The sequence below is a fragment of the Erpetoichthys calabaricus genome, chromosome 16, assembly GCF_900747795.2.
Source record: "Erpetoichthys calabaricus chromosome 16, fErpCal1.3, whole genome shotgun sequence".
Classification (NCBI taxonomy): Eukaryota; Metazoa; Chordata; class Cladistia; order Polypteriformes; family Polypteridae; genus Erpetoichthys; species Erpetoichthys calabaricus.
The window spans coordinates 48,317,931-48,335,525 of record NC_041409.2 but is presented as its reverse complement, the minus strand read 5'-3'; the positions used below and the strand labels follow the sequence as shown (position 1 = coordinate 48,335,525).

The following is a 17,595-nucleotide window of genomic DNA, read 5'->3' as shown; positions in this document are numbered from 1 at the left end:
CAGTTGCGAGAAGCAGATCATAGAATGGTTGAAACTGTTGCCCCTAACGTTGCGCCACGGCGTGTGCTTCGTTTATACCTCGTGTCTTCTCGTTAAACTTTTATCTCGCGAATATGTTATTGCAATCCGCAGCGGGAGCGTTTCTATTAACTTAATTTAAAGTTACGTTTTACACCGTGCTTTGTTTCCCTTATGAACATGCTCGTATGCTTAACTCGCTCCGTTCTCAATTGTTTAATTAATTTTTTGCTCTTCGCTGTTTGCGGCTGTTCCTCCATTTCCCCCTACTTCGTTCTTTTATCTCGCGAATATGTTATTGCAATCCTTAACGGGAGCGTTTCAATAAACTGATTGAAAATAGTTTTGCATTTACCTTTTTAGTAAAAGGCGAGCTTTTAAGCCTGAGAAATCACCCAGTAAATGCACACGTTTAATTGGACATGTGTTAATATGTATGGTTACACAGTATTAAAAGACAGTGAACAACGTCAGTTACCTTTCTTCCCGCGTTTGATAAAAGGTGAGCTTTTAAGCCTGAGAAATCACCCCGTAAATGCACACGTTTAATTGCACATGTGTTAATATGTATGCACACACAGTATTAAAAGACAGTCAAAAATTAACGTAATTTACCTTCGTTCCCGCGTGTGACTCGTGCTGTAAATGTCTTCCTTGTTTTTAGTTCACGTGATTACGTAGGAGGCGTGATGACGCGATACGTGACTCCGCCTCCTCCATTACAGTGTATGGACAAAAAAAATGTTCCAGTTATGACCATTACGCTTTGAATTTCGAAATGAAACCTGCCTAACTTTTGTAAGTAAGCTGTAAGGAATGAGCCTGCCAAATTTCAGCCTTCCACCTACACGGGAAGTTGGAGAATTAGTGATGAGTGAGTCAGTGAGTGAGTCAGTCAGTCAGTGAGGGCTTTGCCTTTTATTATTATAGATACGGAACAGCAAATCGAGTGTTCACTTTACCACAACCTATGAAAAATGTGACAAACCATTAGCTACACCTTACATCAATACCACTAGTTTGATTTGCATGATACAGAAATTCAGGACCTTCACGACTGTAAACGGAAAGTATTATGCATGTGGGAGAATTAAATCAGTGGCGTAAAAAACACCAACGCCCAAAGTTATAGTCCAGAGAAACATTATATAAAAATTGAACACTAAATAAAGCAAGCTCTCCTTGTGGCTTAGAAATTTAATACCTGTCCCGGTTTAATGAGAATCTGGGATGTCACAAGACCAAATCCTTTGGTAACAAGTCAATAGCAAGGTGCCAAAAACGTAACGGTACTGGCTTTATTTTTGTAGTACTGAGTGAAAGTAAGGCATGCACTCATGAGTGACTGCAAGAAAAGGCATACTTCCGGAAGGCACAATAATATGTGAGAAATAAAAAAAAACATAAGTAAAAACTACAAATGAAAATGGCTCACAGTGGTGATGATACAGCACTGCATCAACACATGTTAAAAAGAAAAACTATACAGGTCATGTTTTCGAGTTGCAAAAGGAGACAAAATGATGGCATGATATGTAAAAAAAAAAATAAAAAAAAATTACCATGTCGTCACAGTTCCTGAAAGTGAATGGTGCCTTTGCATTCATTCTCTAATTGTATCAAGCATGTCTACAGATGCACCACACACTGTTTTGCAAACAAGACTGTACACACTGACTTTGCTAACAACAGTTGCAGAAAGAATGACAAATCATGGGAAGTTTCAAGAAGTGGCTTTTTGGCTTGTTTAAACTGGCAATGAAATGGGCTGCTCTATTTGTCAGTACCAGCACACAACTTATTTAATGCTTCGAAGCACAAAGCACTAAGTTTATGCCAGTTAGCAGGATGGGTAAAACAGCATACTTCATTGCTAAACATGAATATGCAAATACTAAATTTCTGTCATTGGTTTGGTTTTTGAAGCTAAACTAATGTTCATTAGTATAACTACTAAAATATGACAAACAGTGAAAGCACATATGTCATATTTGAAAGGTACGTTAGTGAGTGTAATATAGTCTACCAATTATACTACAGATCCAGTTAATATCCTAATTCTTGATTAGTACACAGGCTAAGCAATAACCAAGTCTGGTCAGTCATATAAGATTCTTTGAAAGCAACACAACCAGGAGTTCTGAAATAATGGATTAATGTAAACCTGGAAATTAAAGTTGACAAATGTAACATAATACAATAAAAAGGAGAGACATTTGAAAATTAAACTAATTTGTCTCCTCTATCAAATATTAGTAAGTTTGTAAAACAGCTAATGATGCAAATATAAATCTTATAGCAAATGCTGCAAACCTAAAAGAGGGATTCTCTGACAAACCAGATTTTAAAAGCACATTGTTATAAAAATAGTTTTAAAGAGTTTGTTTAAATTAAAATATTCTGAATTATCTTGTAATTCACCAGTTCAACAGAATAAATATAATGATGTTAGAATTTTTATTTGTAGCATTATTTGAAGTCATATTTTTCAGTTACTGGAGAGAAAATGTCAAGAGAATAAATTTGACGTGCACATGGTAAGTTAGATAGTCCATTATTATATCATTCTCTTTAATAAAATCCCTGTGTGCGTCCAGGTGTCCGTGTGTGTGTGTCTTCTGGTGAAGTGCACATGCGCGGGGCACGGTGCGATGCGCGATATTACTGTCAGAGAAAGTTATAGGCGTTTTGCGGAAATACAAACCAGTATTACTGTGAGTGGAAATTAAAGGTACATAATACAGTGACTCATATTACAGCCATATACATGCCAGTATTACTATCAGAGGAGATTAAAGGCATATTACCGACGCGCACGCCTGTATTACCGCCAGTGAAAATTAAAGGTATATTACGGACGTACAAGCCAGCGGACATACAAGACAGTATTACTGTCACAGAAAATTAAAGACACATAATACACGGCGGCAGCCCACGAAGAACAGTCAGCTCAGCAAGTAAACATCAACAAAAGAAAGGCTGAAAGAAAGAAAAATACGACCAACAAAAAGAATGAGGTCAAAGTCCCTTGCCATTTAATATAGACTGTTCCTACTAATGTTTATGCACTACTGTTCTAGCGCCCGTTATTGTAACGGGCTAAATGACTAGTTCTTTATAAAATCCTATGCTGAAATCCCCATACAGTATAAAATTCTGCAATTTCTGGTTACAGTGGTGGAAATCTCATGTCCATCACACAAAATTAAAGCCTTGCATTGTATTTTGATATTTATGAATGCCAGTACTGCCTTACTTAAGCAATAGTTGGGTAACTACTTCATGGATATACCACTGCTTTAAAGCTGCTATTACTAGTAATATTTAATGCATATATTTTAAATTCTATTACAGAAATGGCACAATACCTTTTTTTTTATATAAACTAGTACTGGGGAGCATCATCAAACCACACTACCAAAAGACTAAGAGAAAAATGATCAGAATGACATACACTGACCTCAAGAATACCGATGAATGTGTTGTTTTTGTTTCTGCCAGTGAAGAACATCCGACTACTCTAAACTTCTTTGCCACTGTCTGTGAGAGTTTAGAGCTGTACCTCACCATCAGGAAACCCAAGATGCACTACCATAAAGATTTCCCTGACCAGGTAACTTAGTCTTTCAGTATTCTTCACCCCTGGAGAAACTCTGGAATGAATCTCCATACCATGGAGGAAGAAGAGAATGTACATATTGCATCTCTGTTGTTAGTCATTAGCACTAAAACATAAGTAACATGATAGTTAGAATTGGATACTAACCCTCACCTATTCTGTTTCTCTTCTCGGTACTCAAATGTGGCACTTGGTGCCACGGCCCACCTGCCAAGTTGTTTTGCCTGCCTAAGGTAAAGTCATCCCTGATGGAGGATTGCAGGAATCGTGAGAAAGAGGGGTCCTTTCATCAGATTGGCTGGCCCAACACTGTTTCAGCCGTGGAATGGCCAAATGGGGGAGGCAGCTTGATGAATGAGGTCTCCAGGAGTCTAAAATTATCCAAATTTTATTATGTGATATCATCTACTGTTAAATTCTGCTCCGTACTTCAAAAAAATTTTTATTTTTATTTTTTATTGAGGATTTGTTCTGTTCTGTGTATTGTATTGTATTGACCCCCTTCTTTTGACACCCACTGCACGCCCAACCTACCTGGAAAGGGGTCTCTCTTTGAACTGTCTTTCCCAAGGTTTCTTCCATTTTTCCCTACTAGGTTTTTTGGGGAGTTTTTCCTTATCTTCTTAGAGAGTCAAGGCTGGGGGGCTGTCAAGAGGCAGGGCCTGTTAAAGCCCATTGCTGCACTTCCTGTGTGATTTTGGGCTATACAAAAATAAACTGTATTGTATTGTATTGTATTGTATTGTAAGAGAATCAAAACTGTCCTTCACTATTGAGTATTAGTGAGGAGAGGGATGTCTGCTTAGCTATGAGTAGAAGCAATGTTTTTGTTCCAAAATGCATTAAAAGGTTGGCTACATGCCATTATTTATATTTCTAATTTTTCGATCTTTCTCACAAATAATTTTTACCATAACTCCAATACAACTCCAATCTGCTGAATACGTCATGTTCAGGAAATAATCCTTATTTGACCAATAATAACAACCGTTCAACTGTGATGTTTCAATCTTTCATAATTATTTACAGAAAAAAGTTAGTCATATTATATTTCTTACTAGCCGTGCCCCGCGTCTCTATCCGCGTATTAATGAAAAAGGACAGTAAGGAGGGCCCTGCCCAGCTCCCCACTCCAGACGTCACGCTTCCCCCTCCCCTCAGCCTGCAGCCTCTGTCTTGTATTAGCATGAATATATCGCTCCTGCAAGCGAACTATGATTCTTAGCACGATGAAAGAAGTCGCAAAATCAACCAGAACGTTCAAGCAAATTATAGAAAAAAAAACCTGTTCTAAATCCATTAAGTAGTTCTCTCGTGAAAAGCAGACAGATATACAGACATAGATTATACAGATATACTTTGACTGCTACAAAAACACAACTCTTTGCCCTTGCATAGATTACTATAGAACTGTGAAGACTGTAAATTGTGAAAATTGTAAATCCTATTTACATGTATAGTGGACCTGAAAGTAATTCTTATCACATTCTCTAGTATATTTGATAACATTTAGTACTGTCACATGTACAGAGTACAGTAAAATTTATGTGTTTGCATGTCTAACCAACATGCAACATGTTGCTGTTCTCCAGTGCTACATTACTTTTACGAGCCAAATAACTGCTTACCATTACTGATTGCTTAAAAATATATTTTTAATGGATGCAGTAAACAAAGCTTCCATCCATTGTAAAATTACTAAGAAATAAAAACTACTGTACAATTACATACATACATACTACAGTTTTATTTTGATTTCCTTTTCCTTTAAACTAAAATGCTAATTGATAAAATCAAAAATAAGGAAAAAATAAAACTCATTTAAGTACAGTAGTTTGTGATCATTTAAATAACTTAAATATAGGCAAATGTTGTTGAAACTTCTGTAAAGATTATTTCATGGAGTATGGGGCTCTAGGGTTGTTGATGCTGCATGGCATTCTGTATTAGAATTCTGCATGGGTCTCACCTTCAAGAGCCATCCCCTCAACTAAAAAAAAAAACACCTCTAAACAAACAAATGTTAACTCCTCAAACTGAACCAACCTGCTAATTTAAGGACCATGACTTGACCTGTACCCTCAGATATTCATTATAATGGAAAAAAAATGATAGATCAAATATCAGATCAGGCATTTGTAAATTTGTACTTCCCTTGAAAATACGATAAAATTAATCGAACTGATCTCTTTAACACTAGAATTACCAAAGCCAATGAAAAACTCGTAAATCCGGCCCATCTTAAATCCCTTCACACCTCTCCATCAACTTCTTTTGTCGTGTAAATGTACTGATGAAGACAAGCAGCCTGCTATTCCATCCCCCCACCGCCACAGAACATGCACAAAGTTCTCCCAGCTCATGCCTTGATTATCTGCGAGTGAACTGCTGGAGTTTTAGAGTGGAAGTAATAGATCGTTATTTGGAAAACATGCATTTCATGTGTGCTCTGTTTCTACAATAATCTGTGCAAACACATTGTTAAAAAGAAACGTTTTTCATATTTTAGTAATAAATGACAAAATGTAGGCATATACTATATAATGTGTGAAGCCTGAAGTCCAAAGATCAAAATAAACACTTTCACAAAAGGTTCAAGGACGATACAACAGCTTCCATGGCGTAGCGATAAGAATTGCTGACTTGCAATCAAGAGTCCCCGTTTCGATCCTGACTGCCTCCTATATTTACTGTTTTCAGTAGTGAGCTGGTCTTATTGTTATTATACAGTAAACACATACATTTGGTTTGCATCTGTAACAGCCGGTGTACATTTATAGTACTTGTAAAAGTTAGCGTTTCTTTTTTCACTTTTATTCTCTCAGTCACGATCACAATACATACTACCGCCAATCCCCGGATCTGACGCTGTTACTTTTTATCTGAAACTGGGAATAACTGTAGATGTGAGTGGTGTTTTGAGGCAATGGAATGAATAAAAGCCGACACACAATCGCTGGTGAATCTGCCTTCTTCGTATCTCACCGTCACATGATATTTTTTTTATTTAGTTTTATTGAGTGTTCCTGCTCATGCTGAATTAATATGCACCTTATATAAGGTCCATGATGTCAAAGCCGCACTGACAAAAAAAAAAAAAAAAAGACAGACAGACCTAGGTATATATGATATTTGGAATTATTCATTTTATGACCTGTACAGTACATTTAGGAAAACATTATGGTACGGATGCAGCATTATAGAGAGAAGTGTGTACATTGCAACAGGTACATATGTCATAAATGTAGGAAGGCTGGTCTTTGCCTGTGTGTGAACTGTTAACATTTGAATTTGATGATTGCATATAGCGCTGAAATTACCACTCTGTACTATTTTTTCCTCTGCATGTCCTGGAGTACAAAAGAAACACCACCATACAGCAACAAGTGGAGACTGGCAAGATCAGGAAAAAAAAAAAAAACACACGGTCACTGATTACAACCACAAGATGTTATGCGAATGAATGTCAATAACATGAATAATGTTGCATCCGTGCCACAATGTTTTCCGAAATGTATAATACAGGTCATAAAGTGAATAATTACAAATATCATATATACCTATGTCTCTATGGTTTGTTTTTTTTGTCAATGCGGCTTTGACACCATGGACTATAAGGTGCATACTAATTCAGCGTGAACAAGAACACTCAATAAAACTGAATAAAAAAAAAAAAAAATCAAGTGACAGTGAGATACGAATAAAGCAGATTCGCCAGCGCTTGTGTGTCAGCTTTTATCCATCCAGATCAGAGAATGTCCAGTTCCATTGTCTCAAAACACCACTCATATCTACAATTATTCCCAGTTTCAAATAAAAACTAACAGCATCAGATCCCTAGGGCAGTAGTATGTATCGTGACAGAGAATAAAAAAACGCTAACTTTTACAAGTACAGTGGAACCTCGGTTTGCGAGTAACTTGGTTTACGAGTGTTTTGCAAGATGAGCTAAAATTTTAAATAAATTTTGACTTGATAAACGTGCGAGGTCTTGCAATACGAGTAGTATGTATACGCTTTGTCTGCGGAGTGTCATGTGATCACAACTGAGCTGACGGTTCTTCTCTCTCTCTCGCTGCGGGATTGTGGGCAATCGTCTTCTATTCTCCGTCTGAGTCGGCGTGCCTCACTCATATAGTCAATATCCGTATGAGCGTATACTGTTTACTATAGCATTGTGACTGTGTGTGTGTGCTGTGACGTGCGAGTCCCTGTCATTCGCCCCAAAACACGAGGCTGAGTCTCAGTACTTTAGCGACACCAGCTTTATTCAACTTGAAACAGCAACAGTGCAGTTATTTATTGTAGTGGGATCTGCCACTCTCCTATACACAGACACAGCAGACGGGCAGGATCATGGCCAAGTAGTACTGTGCCCTGTGCATTTATAATGTTTCTTGTTCCTTGTATCACCCATCAACAGCAGGCGCTTATATTATAGCATGTCTGCGATCTTTTCGGATTCGCTTTTACGGCAAACTGCTACAGCACTGGGAGACTGCAATTGCTGTGGGACACTCTTACGCGTGTCGTCCCATTGGGTGGAATCCCACAAGAGTTTAGAAACTCACTCACACCAGCCATGATTCTTTTCAAAGATAAAGTGCAGGTTAATTTGTTTTATGTATTTTTACTTTATATTTTGTATTAATCATTTCTATATGAATAGTTTTGGGTTGTGGAACGAATCATCTGAGCTTCCATTATTTCTTATGGGGAAATTCACTTTGATATACGAGTGCTTTGGACTGCGAGCACGTTTCTGGAATGAATTATGCTCGCAAACCGAGGTTCCACTATACTATAAATGTACACCAACTGTTACACACGCAAACCAAATGTATGTGTTTACTGTATAATATTAACAATAAGAGCAGCTCACTACTGAAAACGGTAAATATAGGAGGCAGTCAGGATTGAACCGGGGACTCTTGATTACAAGTCAGCAATTCTTACCACTACGCCACGGAAGCTGTTGTATCGTCCTTGAACCTTTTGTGAAAGTGTTTATTTGATCTTTGGACTTCAGGCTTCACACATTATATAGTATATGCCTACATTTTGTCATTTATTTATTACTAATATGAAAAACGTTTCTGTTTTAACAATGCGTTTGCACAGATTATTGTAGAAACGGAACACACATGAAATGCATGTGTTCCAAATAATGATCTATTATTTCCACTCTAAAACTCCAGCACTTCATTCCCAGATAATCAAGGCATGAGCTGGGACAACTTTGTGCACATTCTGCAGTGGTGGGGGAATGGAATAGCAGGCTGATTGCTGCTTGTCTATCGCCACATTTACAGGACAAAAGACGCTGATGGAGAGGTGCAAAGAGGATTTAAGGTGGGCCTGATTTACAAGTTTTTTTCATAGGCTGTGGTAATTCTAGTGTTAAAAAGTGGCAGCAAAAAATACAAAGTTAGCTAAGCTATGTGAGGCCGAGTGATCTCTAGCATAAAAGTGGACACATATTTTGCATGTCTTTATTAGTAAGCCAGACAAAGCAAATGTAATATTAAATAATTTAATGAGGCATGTTTTACTTTATTGAGGAGTATTTATAAGGGGGAAAATAGGGTCACCAAATGAAGGACTCCAGAAAGACTGATCCGAGGACCTCACTAAACCATTCAATCAGCAGTAGTGAAGGGAGATTTGTAAAAAAGGGCAGGGGGACTTAATCTGGGAGAGTTTACGACATGTACATATAGCAAGTTCCTTGTTCGTGGAGAACATTTGGAATCCTGGCTGGTCCCCATCACGAATGAGTTTCAAAGGCATTAATTGTTGTAAAATGGGTTACACTTTTATAGAAGTGGATAAGCAAATCTGTGGGAAGAGAATTCGTGGGTAGTGAAGATTTATATGTATTTGCATTTGAGGAGGGATAATCTGACCAGTTCATTACTGCTGAATTACAGGTTAAAAATATTCAGTAATGTGATGCGATTTAAACTGTGATCTGCAATTGGACATTGTACCCTCTGAACATATCACCTTCTAAGTGAACACTTAAATGTATTACAATGTCATGAACAGTTAATTAAGAGTGTAGCATTTTGCAGTAAATGTATAACCTCTAGTCAATGTCTATTTCTTAACTTGAATTATTAAATATCATTTGAACTATACAAGATACTGTATTAAGCACTTATAAATGTCAAAGACCAGACACTTGTACTTGGCTTAGAGTTTGTCAAATAAATTTATGGATGAACTAATAGGTGTTTCTTACAAAATCATGAATAGATATGGCAATATATAGGATAAGAATTAAAAAAGAAATTAAAGTGGAGTAAGCACTGATTGATGCAGAAGTAAAAATAACACGCTGAGAATGAAGTAATTAACAAGCATTAGAAAATCTGTATAGTGCAAGCTGCAGAAAATTTCTAAAGAACACTACATAATTTACATTATAAACATCAAAATGATACAACAATCTCACACTAAATAGAGATAACAATTATGAAGGCAACTACCTTCTCTTTTGCTCGGAGCTGCTCAAACATCTCTTGGACTTCCAGTTTCCAGTCGTCCTGAAGTGAGTGGAAGGATTCGGAGGGCATCTCAAAAAAGCCAGATTCCTCAATGGTAGTAAGTTGGTCCAGTACACTTGTGAACGATGGTCGGGCATGAGGGTCAGGGTTCCAGCAGTCTATGTTGGTGTGAGTGAGTCAGGGGAGATAATGACAGGGTCCAAAAGGGAGACAAACCACAGACAGCACCTTAATGGGTTTAAGAAAATTCTTGTCTAATCTATAAGAGTATAGTAACAGTGTCTTATTTAAATAATAAAGTACTCAACCTTATGAGCAAAAAAAGCACATTCTGAAACACCATGGCAATGCAAAGACTGTGTTGACAATTTTTAACTAACGGCAGTCCAGATAACTAAATATGAAAATAATGTTCTTCGTTTCATTAAATGATGCCTCTTTTACATAAAAAAACCCAGGAAATTCTCAATTAACCTTCCTAGGAATTACTCATTCACCAATGTCAGTGCAATTTAATACCCAAGTCAATACTATTCATACAAAAAAGAAACGCTGTACAGTATATATAAAGGAGAAGATCCTAAAACTCACACACAATGTTTATGACAACCCACTTCTGTCCAAGTAACTTCAGCCAGCAATCACGCAGCTTTACAATTTCCATCTAAGCTTAAATGAAAAGCTCCCATAATTTTAGGATAAATGTCATTTTTAGACACTTCCTAAACTCTAACCTTTAAAGTAAACCTCCATGAAATGATAAAATTAGCCAAAGAATGCTACAGTATATGACATTTAGTTGTAGTTTACCATGTCTTATAATTGGATCACTCTCACCAACTTTAGGGCTTCTTTTGTATAGCCATCATTATCTTTCACTTGGGAGGCCTGGCAATTTCAGTGCACATAAAAGCAGACCTGGTACACTCTCAGACATTATACAAAATCTTTACCTGGTAAGCTGCTGGGTTAATTTTCCTGAGATACTTTTACTGGCTTTGCCAACAGACTTCATATAATTTGTAAATTTAATATTAAATTTAATATTTAATATTAAATTAGGGTGCTGAGGGTCCAAAAGCATGTAAGCCTTGAACAGTTACAAAAATGCCCACTAGAGGAGGAAACACTGTCAAACACTCTGGCTAGACACATAAAGGGCCCTAACAATTAGAGCCCAAAGCGCAAAATGGAATTGCCCAAAAAGATAAACGCAATGCAAGATGAACAAAATCCCAAAACAGTAATCCAAAGCGAAGTTGGGGGTGGGGGTTTGGTAAGCAAAGGTTCAAAAATTCAGAAAATCCCAAAACACAGGAATATCACACTAATGAAGACATAACTAACCACAAACACATTTAGATGGACAGCAAGGAACTGTGGGTTGTCCCTGCCTTTAAAGGGAGGAGGCTAATCCACTTGCCCATTTCTTATGCTGATGGCCAGGTTGCCCTGCCTTTTGGAGGACCCTCCACAAAACACAAGGAACATAACCAGGGCATAGAGAACAAAGCAGATAATTAAGAAAAGTAACAGTGACATAAAAGGGGGAGTAACCCTGGCTGAAATGTAACAATAGGAGTCAGGAACTCCACAATCAAATAAATGGGAGTGCAATCCAGGACATAAAACTCTGTATTATCCCCACTTCCTGTTCTAATTTACATAAGGATTTATTTATTTGGTAAACTAGCACGGTGGACTCGGGAATGTGTTCACACTGTTGCCACAGATGAAAATTCAAATCTTTCATCATGTAGACAAGGAAGCAGAATTACTCCAACAGAGAAAAGTAATGTTTGGCAATAAAGTAACGTGAAACTTTATTATTTGTGGAAAGTGTAGTCCAACATAGCCGTGACTACACTCTCTTGAATTCTCTTTCACTGTTATTTCCTTCTCATTAAAATACAGAAAGGACATCTGGGAGTTACCATTGTACTTCCCAATTGATACAAATTTGTATGTTTAAAAAGAGTAAAGAAAAAGTAATTAGTAATGTGAAAAAAAGGAACAAATGAGGAAATTCGTCTCATCACAATTTGAAAAAAGTCATTCGTACCGTGTAACGGATTAGTTTCTCTGAGTCACTACCACAACTCTGGAAGGCAGAATGCAATATCTTTCCAAGGACCTAGACACAAATAACTAAAATTCTTGCACACTTGGAGAAGATCTATCGGTTGATCCAGCGTACCAGATGAAATTTTGCTTGCATTTTGAATATAATGTTAACAAATAGTTTACCAGTATGGTAATTACTAGTGGAATACTTGCAAACTCATTTAACGTTAAACACTCACAAAAAATGTGCAAAAATGAACATGGAGAAATGACAGAGGAAATATGATTTTATTTGTGTGTATTACTGTCTTAAAAAGTAAGGTCTTTGTGTACGGACTTGTACAGCTGCATCTCAAAAAATTAGAATTATCTTTGAAAAGTGAATTTATTTCAGTAATTCAATTCAAAAAGTGAAACTCATATATAGATTCATTACACACACAGATATATTTCAAGCATTTATTTCTTTTCATTTTGCTGATTATGGCTTATAGCTAATGAAAACACAAAATTCAGTATCTCAGAAAATTAGAATTTTGTGAAAAAGTTCAATATTGTAGACTCATGGTGTCCCACTCCACTCGGCTAATTAACCCAAAACAACTGCAAAGGTGTCCTGGGCCTTTAAATGGTCTCTCAGTCTGGTTCTGAAGGCCACACAAGGAGGGCAAGAAACAAAAGGTCACTGCTAAAGAAGCTGGCTGGGCTGTATCCGTATTAATGGAAAGTTGAGTGGATGGAAAAAATGTGGCAGAAAAAGGTGCACAAGTACCAGGGATAACTGCAGCCTTGAGAGGATTGTGAAGCACATCCCATTCAAGAATTTGGGGGAGATTCACAGGGAGTGGACTGCGGTTGGAGTCGGTGCTTCAAGAGCAACCACACACAGACGTGTATATCTAGGACGTGGGCTACAACTGTCACATTCCTTGTGTCAAGCCACTCCTGAACCGGAGATGTCAGAAGCGTCTTACCTGGGCCAAGGAGAAAACGGACTGGACTATTGCTCAGTAGTCCAAAGTCCTCTTTTCAGATGAAAGTAAATTTCGCATTTCATTTGGAAATCAAGGTCCCAGAATCTGGAGGAAGAGTCGATAGCCCCGACCAAGTATTGAGTGCGTACATGGACATACTTTCCAGTAGGCCAACATTTCTGTATTAAAAATCTTTTTTTTATTGGTCTTATGTAATATTATATTTTCTGAGATACTGAATTTTTAGTTTTCATTACCTGTAAGCCATAATTAGCAAAAAAACGAAAAAAAAAAATTTGAAATATATCACTGTGTGTAATAAATCTATAGGAGTTTCACTTTTTGAATTGAGTCACTGAAATAAATTCACTTTTCGATGATATTCTAATTTATTGAGATGCACCTGTATACAGTATGAGTACTAAGTGAGCCTATCCTTTTAGGTAAATTGTCCAGATGTGTGGTTCAGGCTAAAGGGTGACACGATGTTAGTTTTGAGCCAACCATGATTCTCCATTGACATAAGCAGGTTTAACAATGTAAGTATGTTTAAAGCTGGCAGTTTGAAGCAGGGAGAGAAAAAGACGTTTTGTATTGTGTGTTTGCTTGGCAGCAGTATGAGGGAGTAAATGGGGAAGGGGGGGGGGGGGGTGCTGGAGTGGTGAATACCTGCTATCAAATTAATTTGAGTAGCAGAATGTTAGCATATCAGTATTATGGTTTTGGAAAAATAAAGCAGACTTTGTTGTTAATGGAGGTGACCAGAAAGTAAAATGCTATCAAACACTAAGTGAAAATTCAGTACTCAAATGTCAGTCCCATCTTTAATCAAACCCTAAGACAGTACTCAGAACTCATAGTCATTACTTCAAAGAATACATTCTTTAACCATGAGCTGGATTTGAAAAGCAAAGCATATATCAATAAGCAGCGTGGTTTTATCAACAATCTCAGATAACCAGGCCTTTCATGCTTAGCAACACATGGACAATGAGGAAAAAATGCCCATAACGGCAGAATGCATATGTGAACAATAATGTCATTACTGTAAAACATAGCTTATTTTTAACAATAAGAAACACTACAAATTAAAAAATAAATGTAAGATTTAGGTTCTCCATTAAAAACCATAAACATAACTCAAAATAATAATGAAGAAATACAAAATACATAAAAATTCTTACTGAACCCAAATAATAGTGTGCATGTGTGTGTACAACTAATCATTAATATAATTGTTACTGGTTAAAAAAAAGTTTCAATCTGAAAAGAAAATTCAAATAGATTATACTAGTACCTACCAAAACCATCAGAATTTTTAATTATACTATGATCACTTTTGGCCATACCGCCCACTTCCATTCACATGTCTTATACCTGATACCTTATTTCCTTTGGACAAAGTTGTCGTAAATGTTCTCGGACAAATTTTTCAATACTAGGCAGCTGTGGCAGCAGTAGAATCAAAATGATGGACTAACCAATGGTGCAAGTGGTGAAAGATCATTGGGATAATAAGCTGCATTCCCACCACAGGAACTTTTTCAGGAACCAAGGATTTTCAAAAAGTCAGGAACTTCTATACCATTCCCACTGCAGGAACTTGAAACATTTGTAGTTAGTGGTTTTCTTTTTTACTCTTTCTCCAAGTAATGTACTTTTTGCTCAACCAGGAATTATTGTGGGTGGGGCTCAGGTGATGAACTGTGTTGATTGGTTAAATGCAAGCACTGGTGCCATCTTACAAATCTGTTACTGTATTGACTTTGGAGAGTTATCAGTGAAGATGGAGCACTGCACTTTGCAATGAATCACTCTTCATAGTGGTCTTCCTGATACACTGCACCATACACTATGTCGAAGCAATAAGGTGTAGGGTCTCCTATGAAGTCCCAAACACACCGCGCACATTGCACCGCATCTCTCTTCTTTGCATGTCACATATGGTTATAGTTCCTGTTGTGCAGTGTGAATGCAACACACAAAAGTGGCAAGGGACCACAAGTGCCTACACCGCACATGAACTCATTAGTTCCTATGGTGGGAAAACGTCTAGAGAGACTTTCATTTTTTATAAACAGCATCCTCTGGTAAGTGCCAAGGGAGATTCCCAATGTGTGGTGCGTTTGACTGGATAAGAAATGTAAAAAAGTTGAAGCATGCAATTTTTTTTACAAGTTTTTTTTTTTTTTTTTAAATTGTCTACTGCTTGTAGAGAGTCAGGATTTGTGCCTGTTGTGGAATTAAATTATGTTTATAGCCCAGCTTTTTTTTTTTTTTGGACACAAAGATACTCTTTTCAGCCAAATATCTGGTTCATTTCCTTCTTCACATTTTTTATACAAGTTTTTCACATTGATCCTTACAAGGGCTAACCCAAAAAATTCCCAATTTCCCAGAATCGGTCAATAACACAATAGTATGGAAATCGGGGAAATCCCCGTAGGTATCAAATATGATCTAGATATCCTATGCCTATTAGTCCACAAAGTTGCATTGCAGAAGTTGACTTGAGTGTGCATTTCTGGTTTTTATTTTATAATCAAGCTCTTGACGTCAGTGATTTTTTTTTCTCCAAGCTGGAAAAAAAACACATCAGATAAAATCGAACATCAAGATAATGATCATGTTTTTCATTAATGATCACTAAGGGGCTTTGCCCCGTGCTCACTTCGCTCTCCAACCCCCGGGCCTATGCTATGCGCTAGCCTCTTTGCGGTTCTGCTGCTCACGTATGGGGATATGGATGTACAATTTAAACAGATCATTATTTTCATGGAAATTGTTACATATGCATAATAGTAATAACTATTTTACATTACAGCGAGTAATTAACCATATTAAAAAAGAGTAAAACATAATAATTTGAAAGTAAATTATGTTTCATGGTGAGAGTTATTTGTTGCGTAATAGGATTTTGTTCTGTTTGGCTTTGAAATTAACACTTTTTAAACTTACAATTTTACTGTAATTGAATTTTGATTCTGTGTGAACTTTCATTGTGTCAACGCAATGTATAACTGCCCGTGATTGAATTTTGTTTCTTTCTCTCAATTAAATGAAACAACTTTTTCGAATGTTTGGTTCTGAGATTTGTTAATTGTCTTTGCAAAAGCTATTCTAACAGGAAACTGTTAATGTTTTAATACGAATGGCATATCAAAATCTCCTTTGTTGACTAATGTTATCCATGGAAGATGTACTACATTACCTTTCTTGGATGCAAGCATCAAAAGCAGAGAACAAGATAAAAAAAATGAGCAAGATAGAGTAACATAACTACTATATAATTATACAAGCAACTAGACCAAGACAAAACTGTTAAGTTTTATCTTCTATAGAATTGCTGCTCTTGAACTAAGCAGTTCCACAATAAATGGAAAGATGCATTTTCCAAAAACACCTAAAAATGAGTAAATTGGCCACAGTTTGAATAGAAAAGAGATCTTTCAACAGCTTTGATGCCAGAAAGGAGAATCATTGTCCATTCGTGATATATCTGGCAAGAGAAAGAACAGCCAACAGATAGGCACAGGCACAACAAGGACTTCTTGAAATAACATATGGAGAGACCAAAGACTGGAGTTACTGATGAACCATAGGTTAAGATAAGAGTTTTAAACTGGATCATGGCAGCAGCAGGAAGCCAGTGAAGAGACCAAAACAGAGGAGCAGAAGGACTGAAATGAGAAACACAGCACACCAAAACACACAGCTGCTTTCTGGTAGATCTAGACAGGTCTGATAGTAGTTGAAGGAAGCCCTGTCATGAGAGAGTTGCAACAGTCCAGAGAACCAGTGTCTGAGCAAGGAGTTATGTAGCATAATTGAGGAAATCCTCTGAATGTTATGAAGAAAGAAATGACATATTTGGGTCAGTGAAGAAATACATTCGACGAATAAAAGTGAGGAGTCCAACATCATACCAAGATTCCTGACTGTTCCTGTTGATGAAACAGGGACATCTTTAAAAGCAATGGTTAGAGAAATCTGAGAAAGGAGAATCATAAAGCAAACACAGGATGTCTGACTTTGAAAGGCTAAGTTTAAGGTGACGAGCATTCATTCATGATGAGGTGCCAGTCAGACAGCTAGAGATCTGCGAGTTCTAAGGGGAAATGAGAAGAACATCTGAGCATCATTAGCACAGAGGTGGTAGGAGAAGCCATGAGAAGAAACAACAAGAGCGAATATAGAGAGAAAAGAGAAGCAGACCCAACACTGATCCTAACTGTATACTGCAGTGGTGTACTTTATAAGCAAAAGTCATAAGACTGAAATTTGCTAAGGCAGATTAGAATTTAGCAGCCTTTACTCAGATTGGTGCAGTCATCTCAAAAGAGCCTCGATCTTACTCAGAGGACATGCAATAAAACAACATTGACAGAGTATCTGCATGTGTAACAGTCAT

At 37.1% G+C, this 17,595-nt stretch overlaps 1 protein-coding gene across 3 annotated transcripts in view; it reads right to left on the bottom strand.

Annotated features, from left to right (window-relative positions):
* The window catches only part of map3k9 (mitogen-activated protein kinase kinase kinase 9), a 154,069-nt gene that overhangs the window by 56,172 nt on the left and 80,302 nt on the right, over positions 1-17,595 (bottom strand). For all 3 annotated transcript variants that reach the window (XR_007933655.1, XR_007933656.1, XM_051919913.1), the window contains exon 5: positions 10,129-10,304. Coding sequence is in view for 1 of the 3 variants with exons in the window: in XM_051919913.1 (XP_051775873.1) it covers positions 10,129-10,304 (176 nt within the window). In the remaining 2 variants the exon portion in view is untranslated. The remainder of the gene's footprint in view (positions 1-10,128; positions 10,305-17,595) is intronic.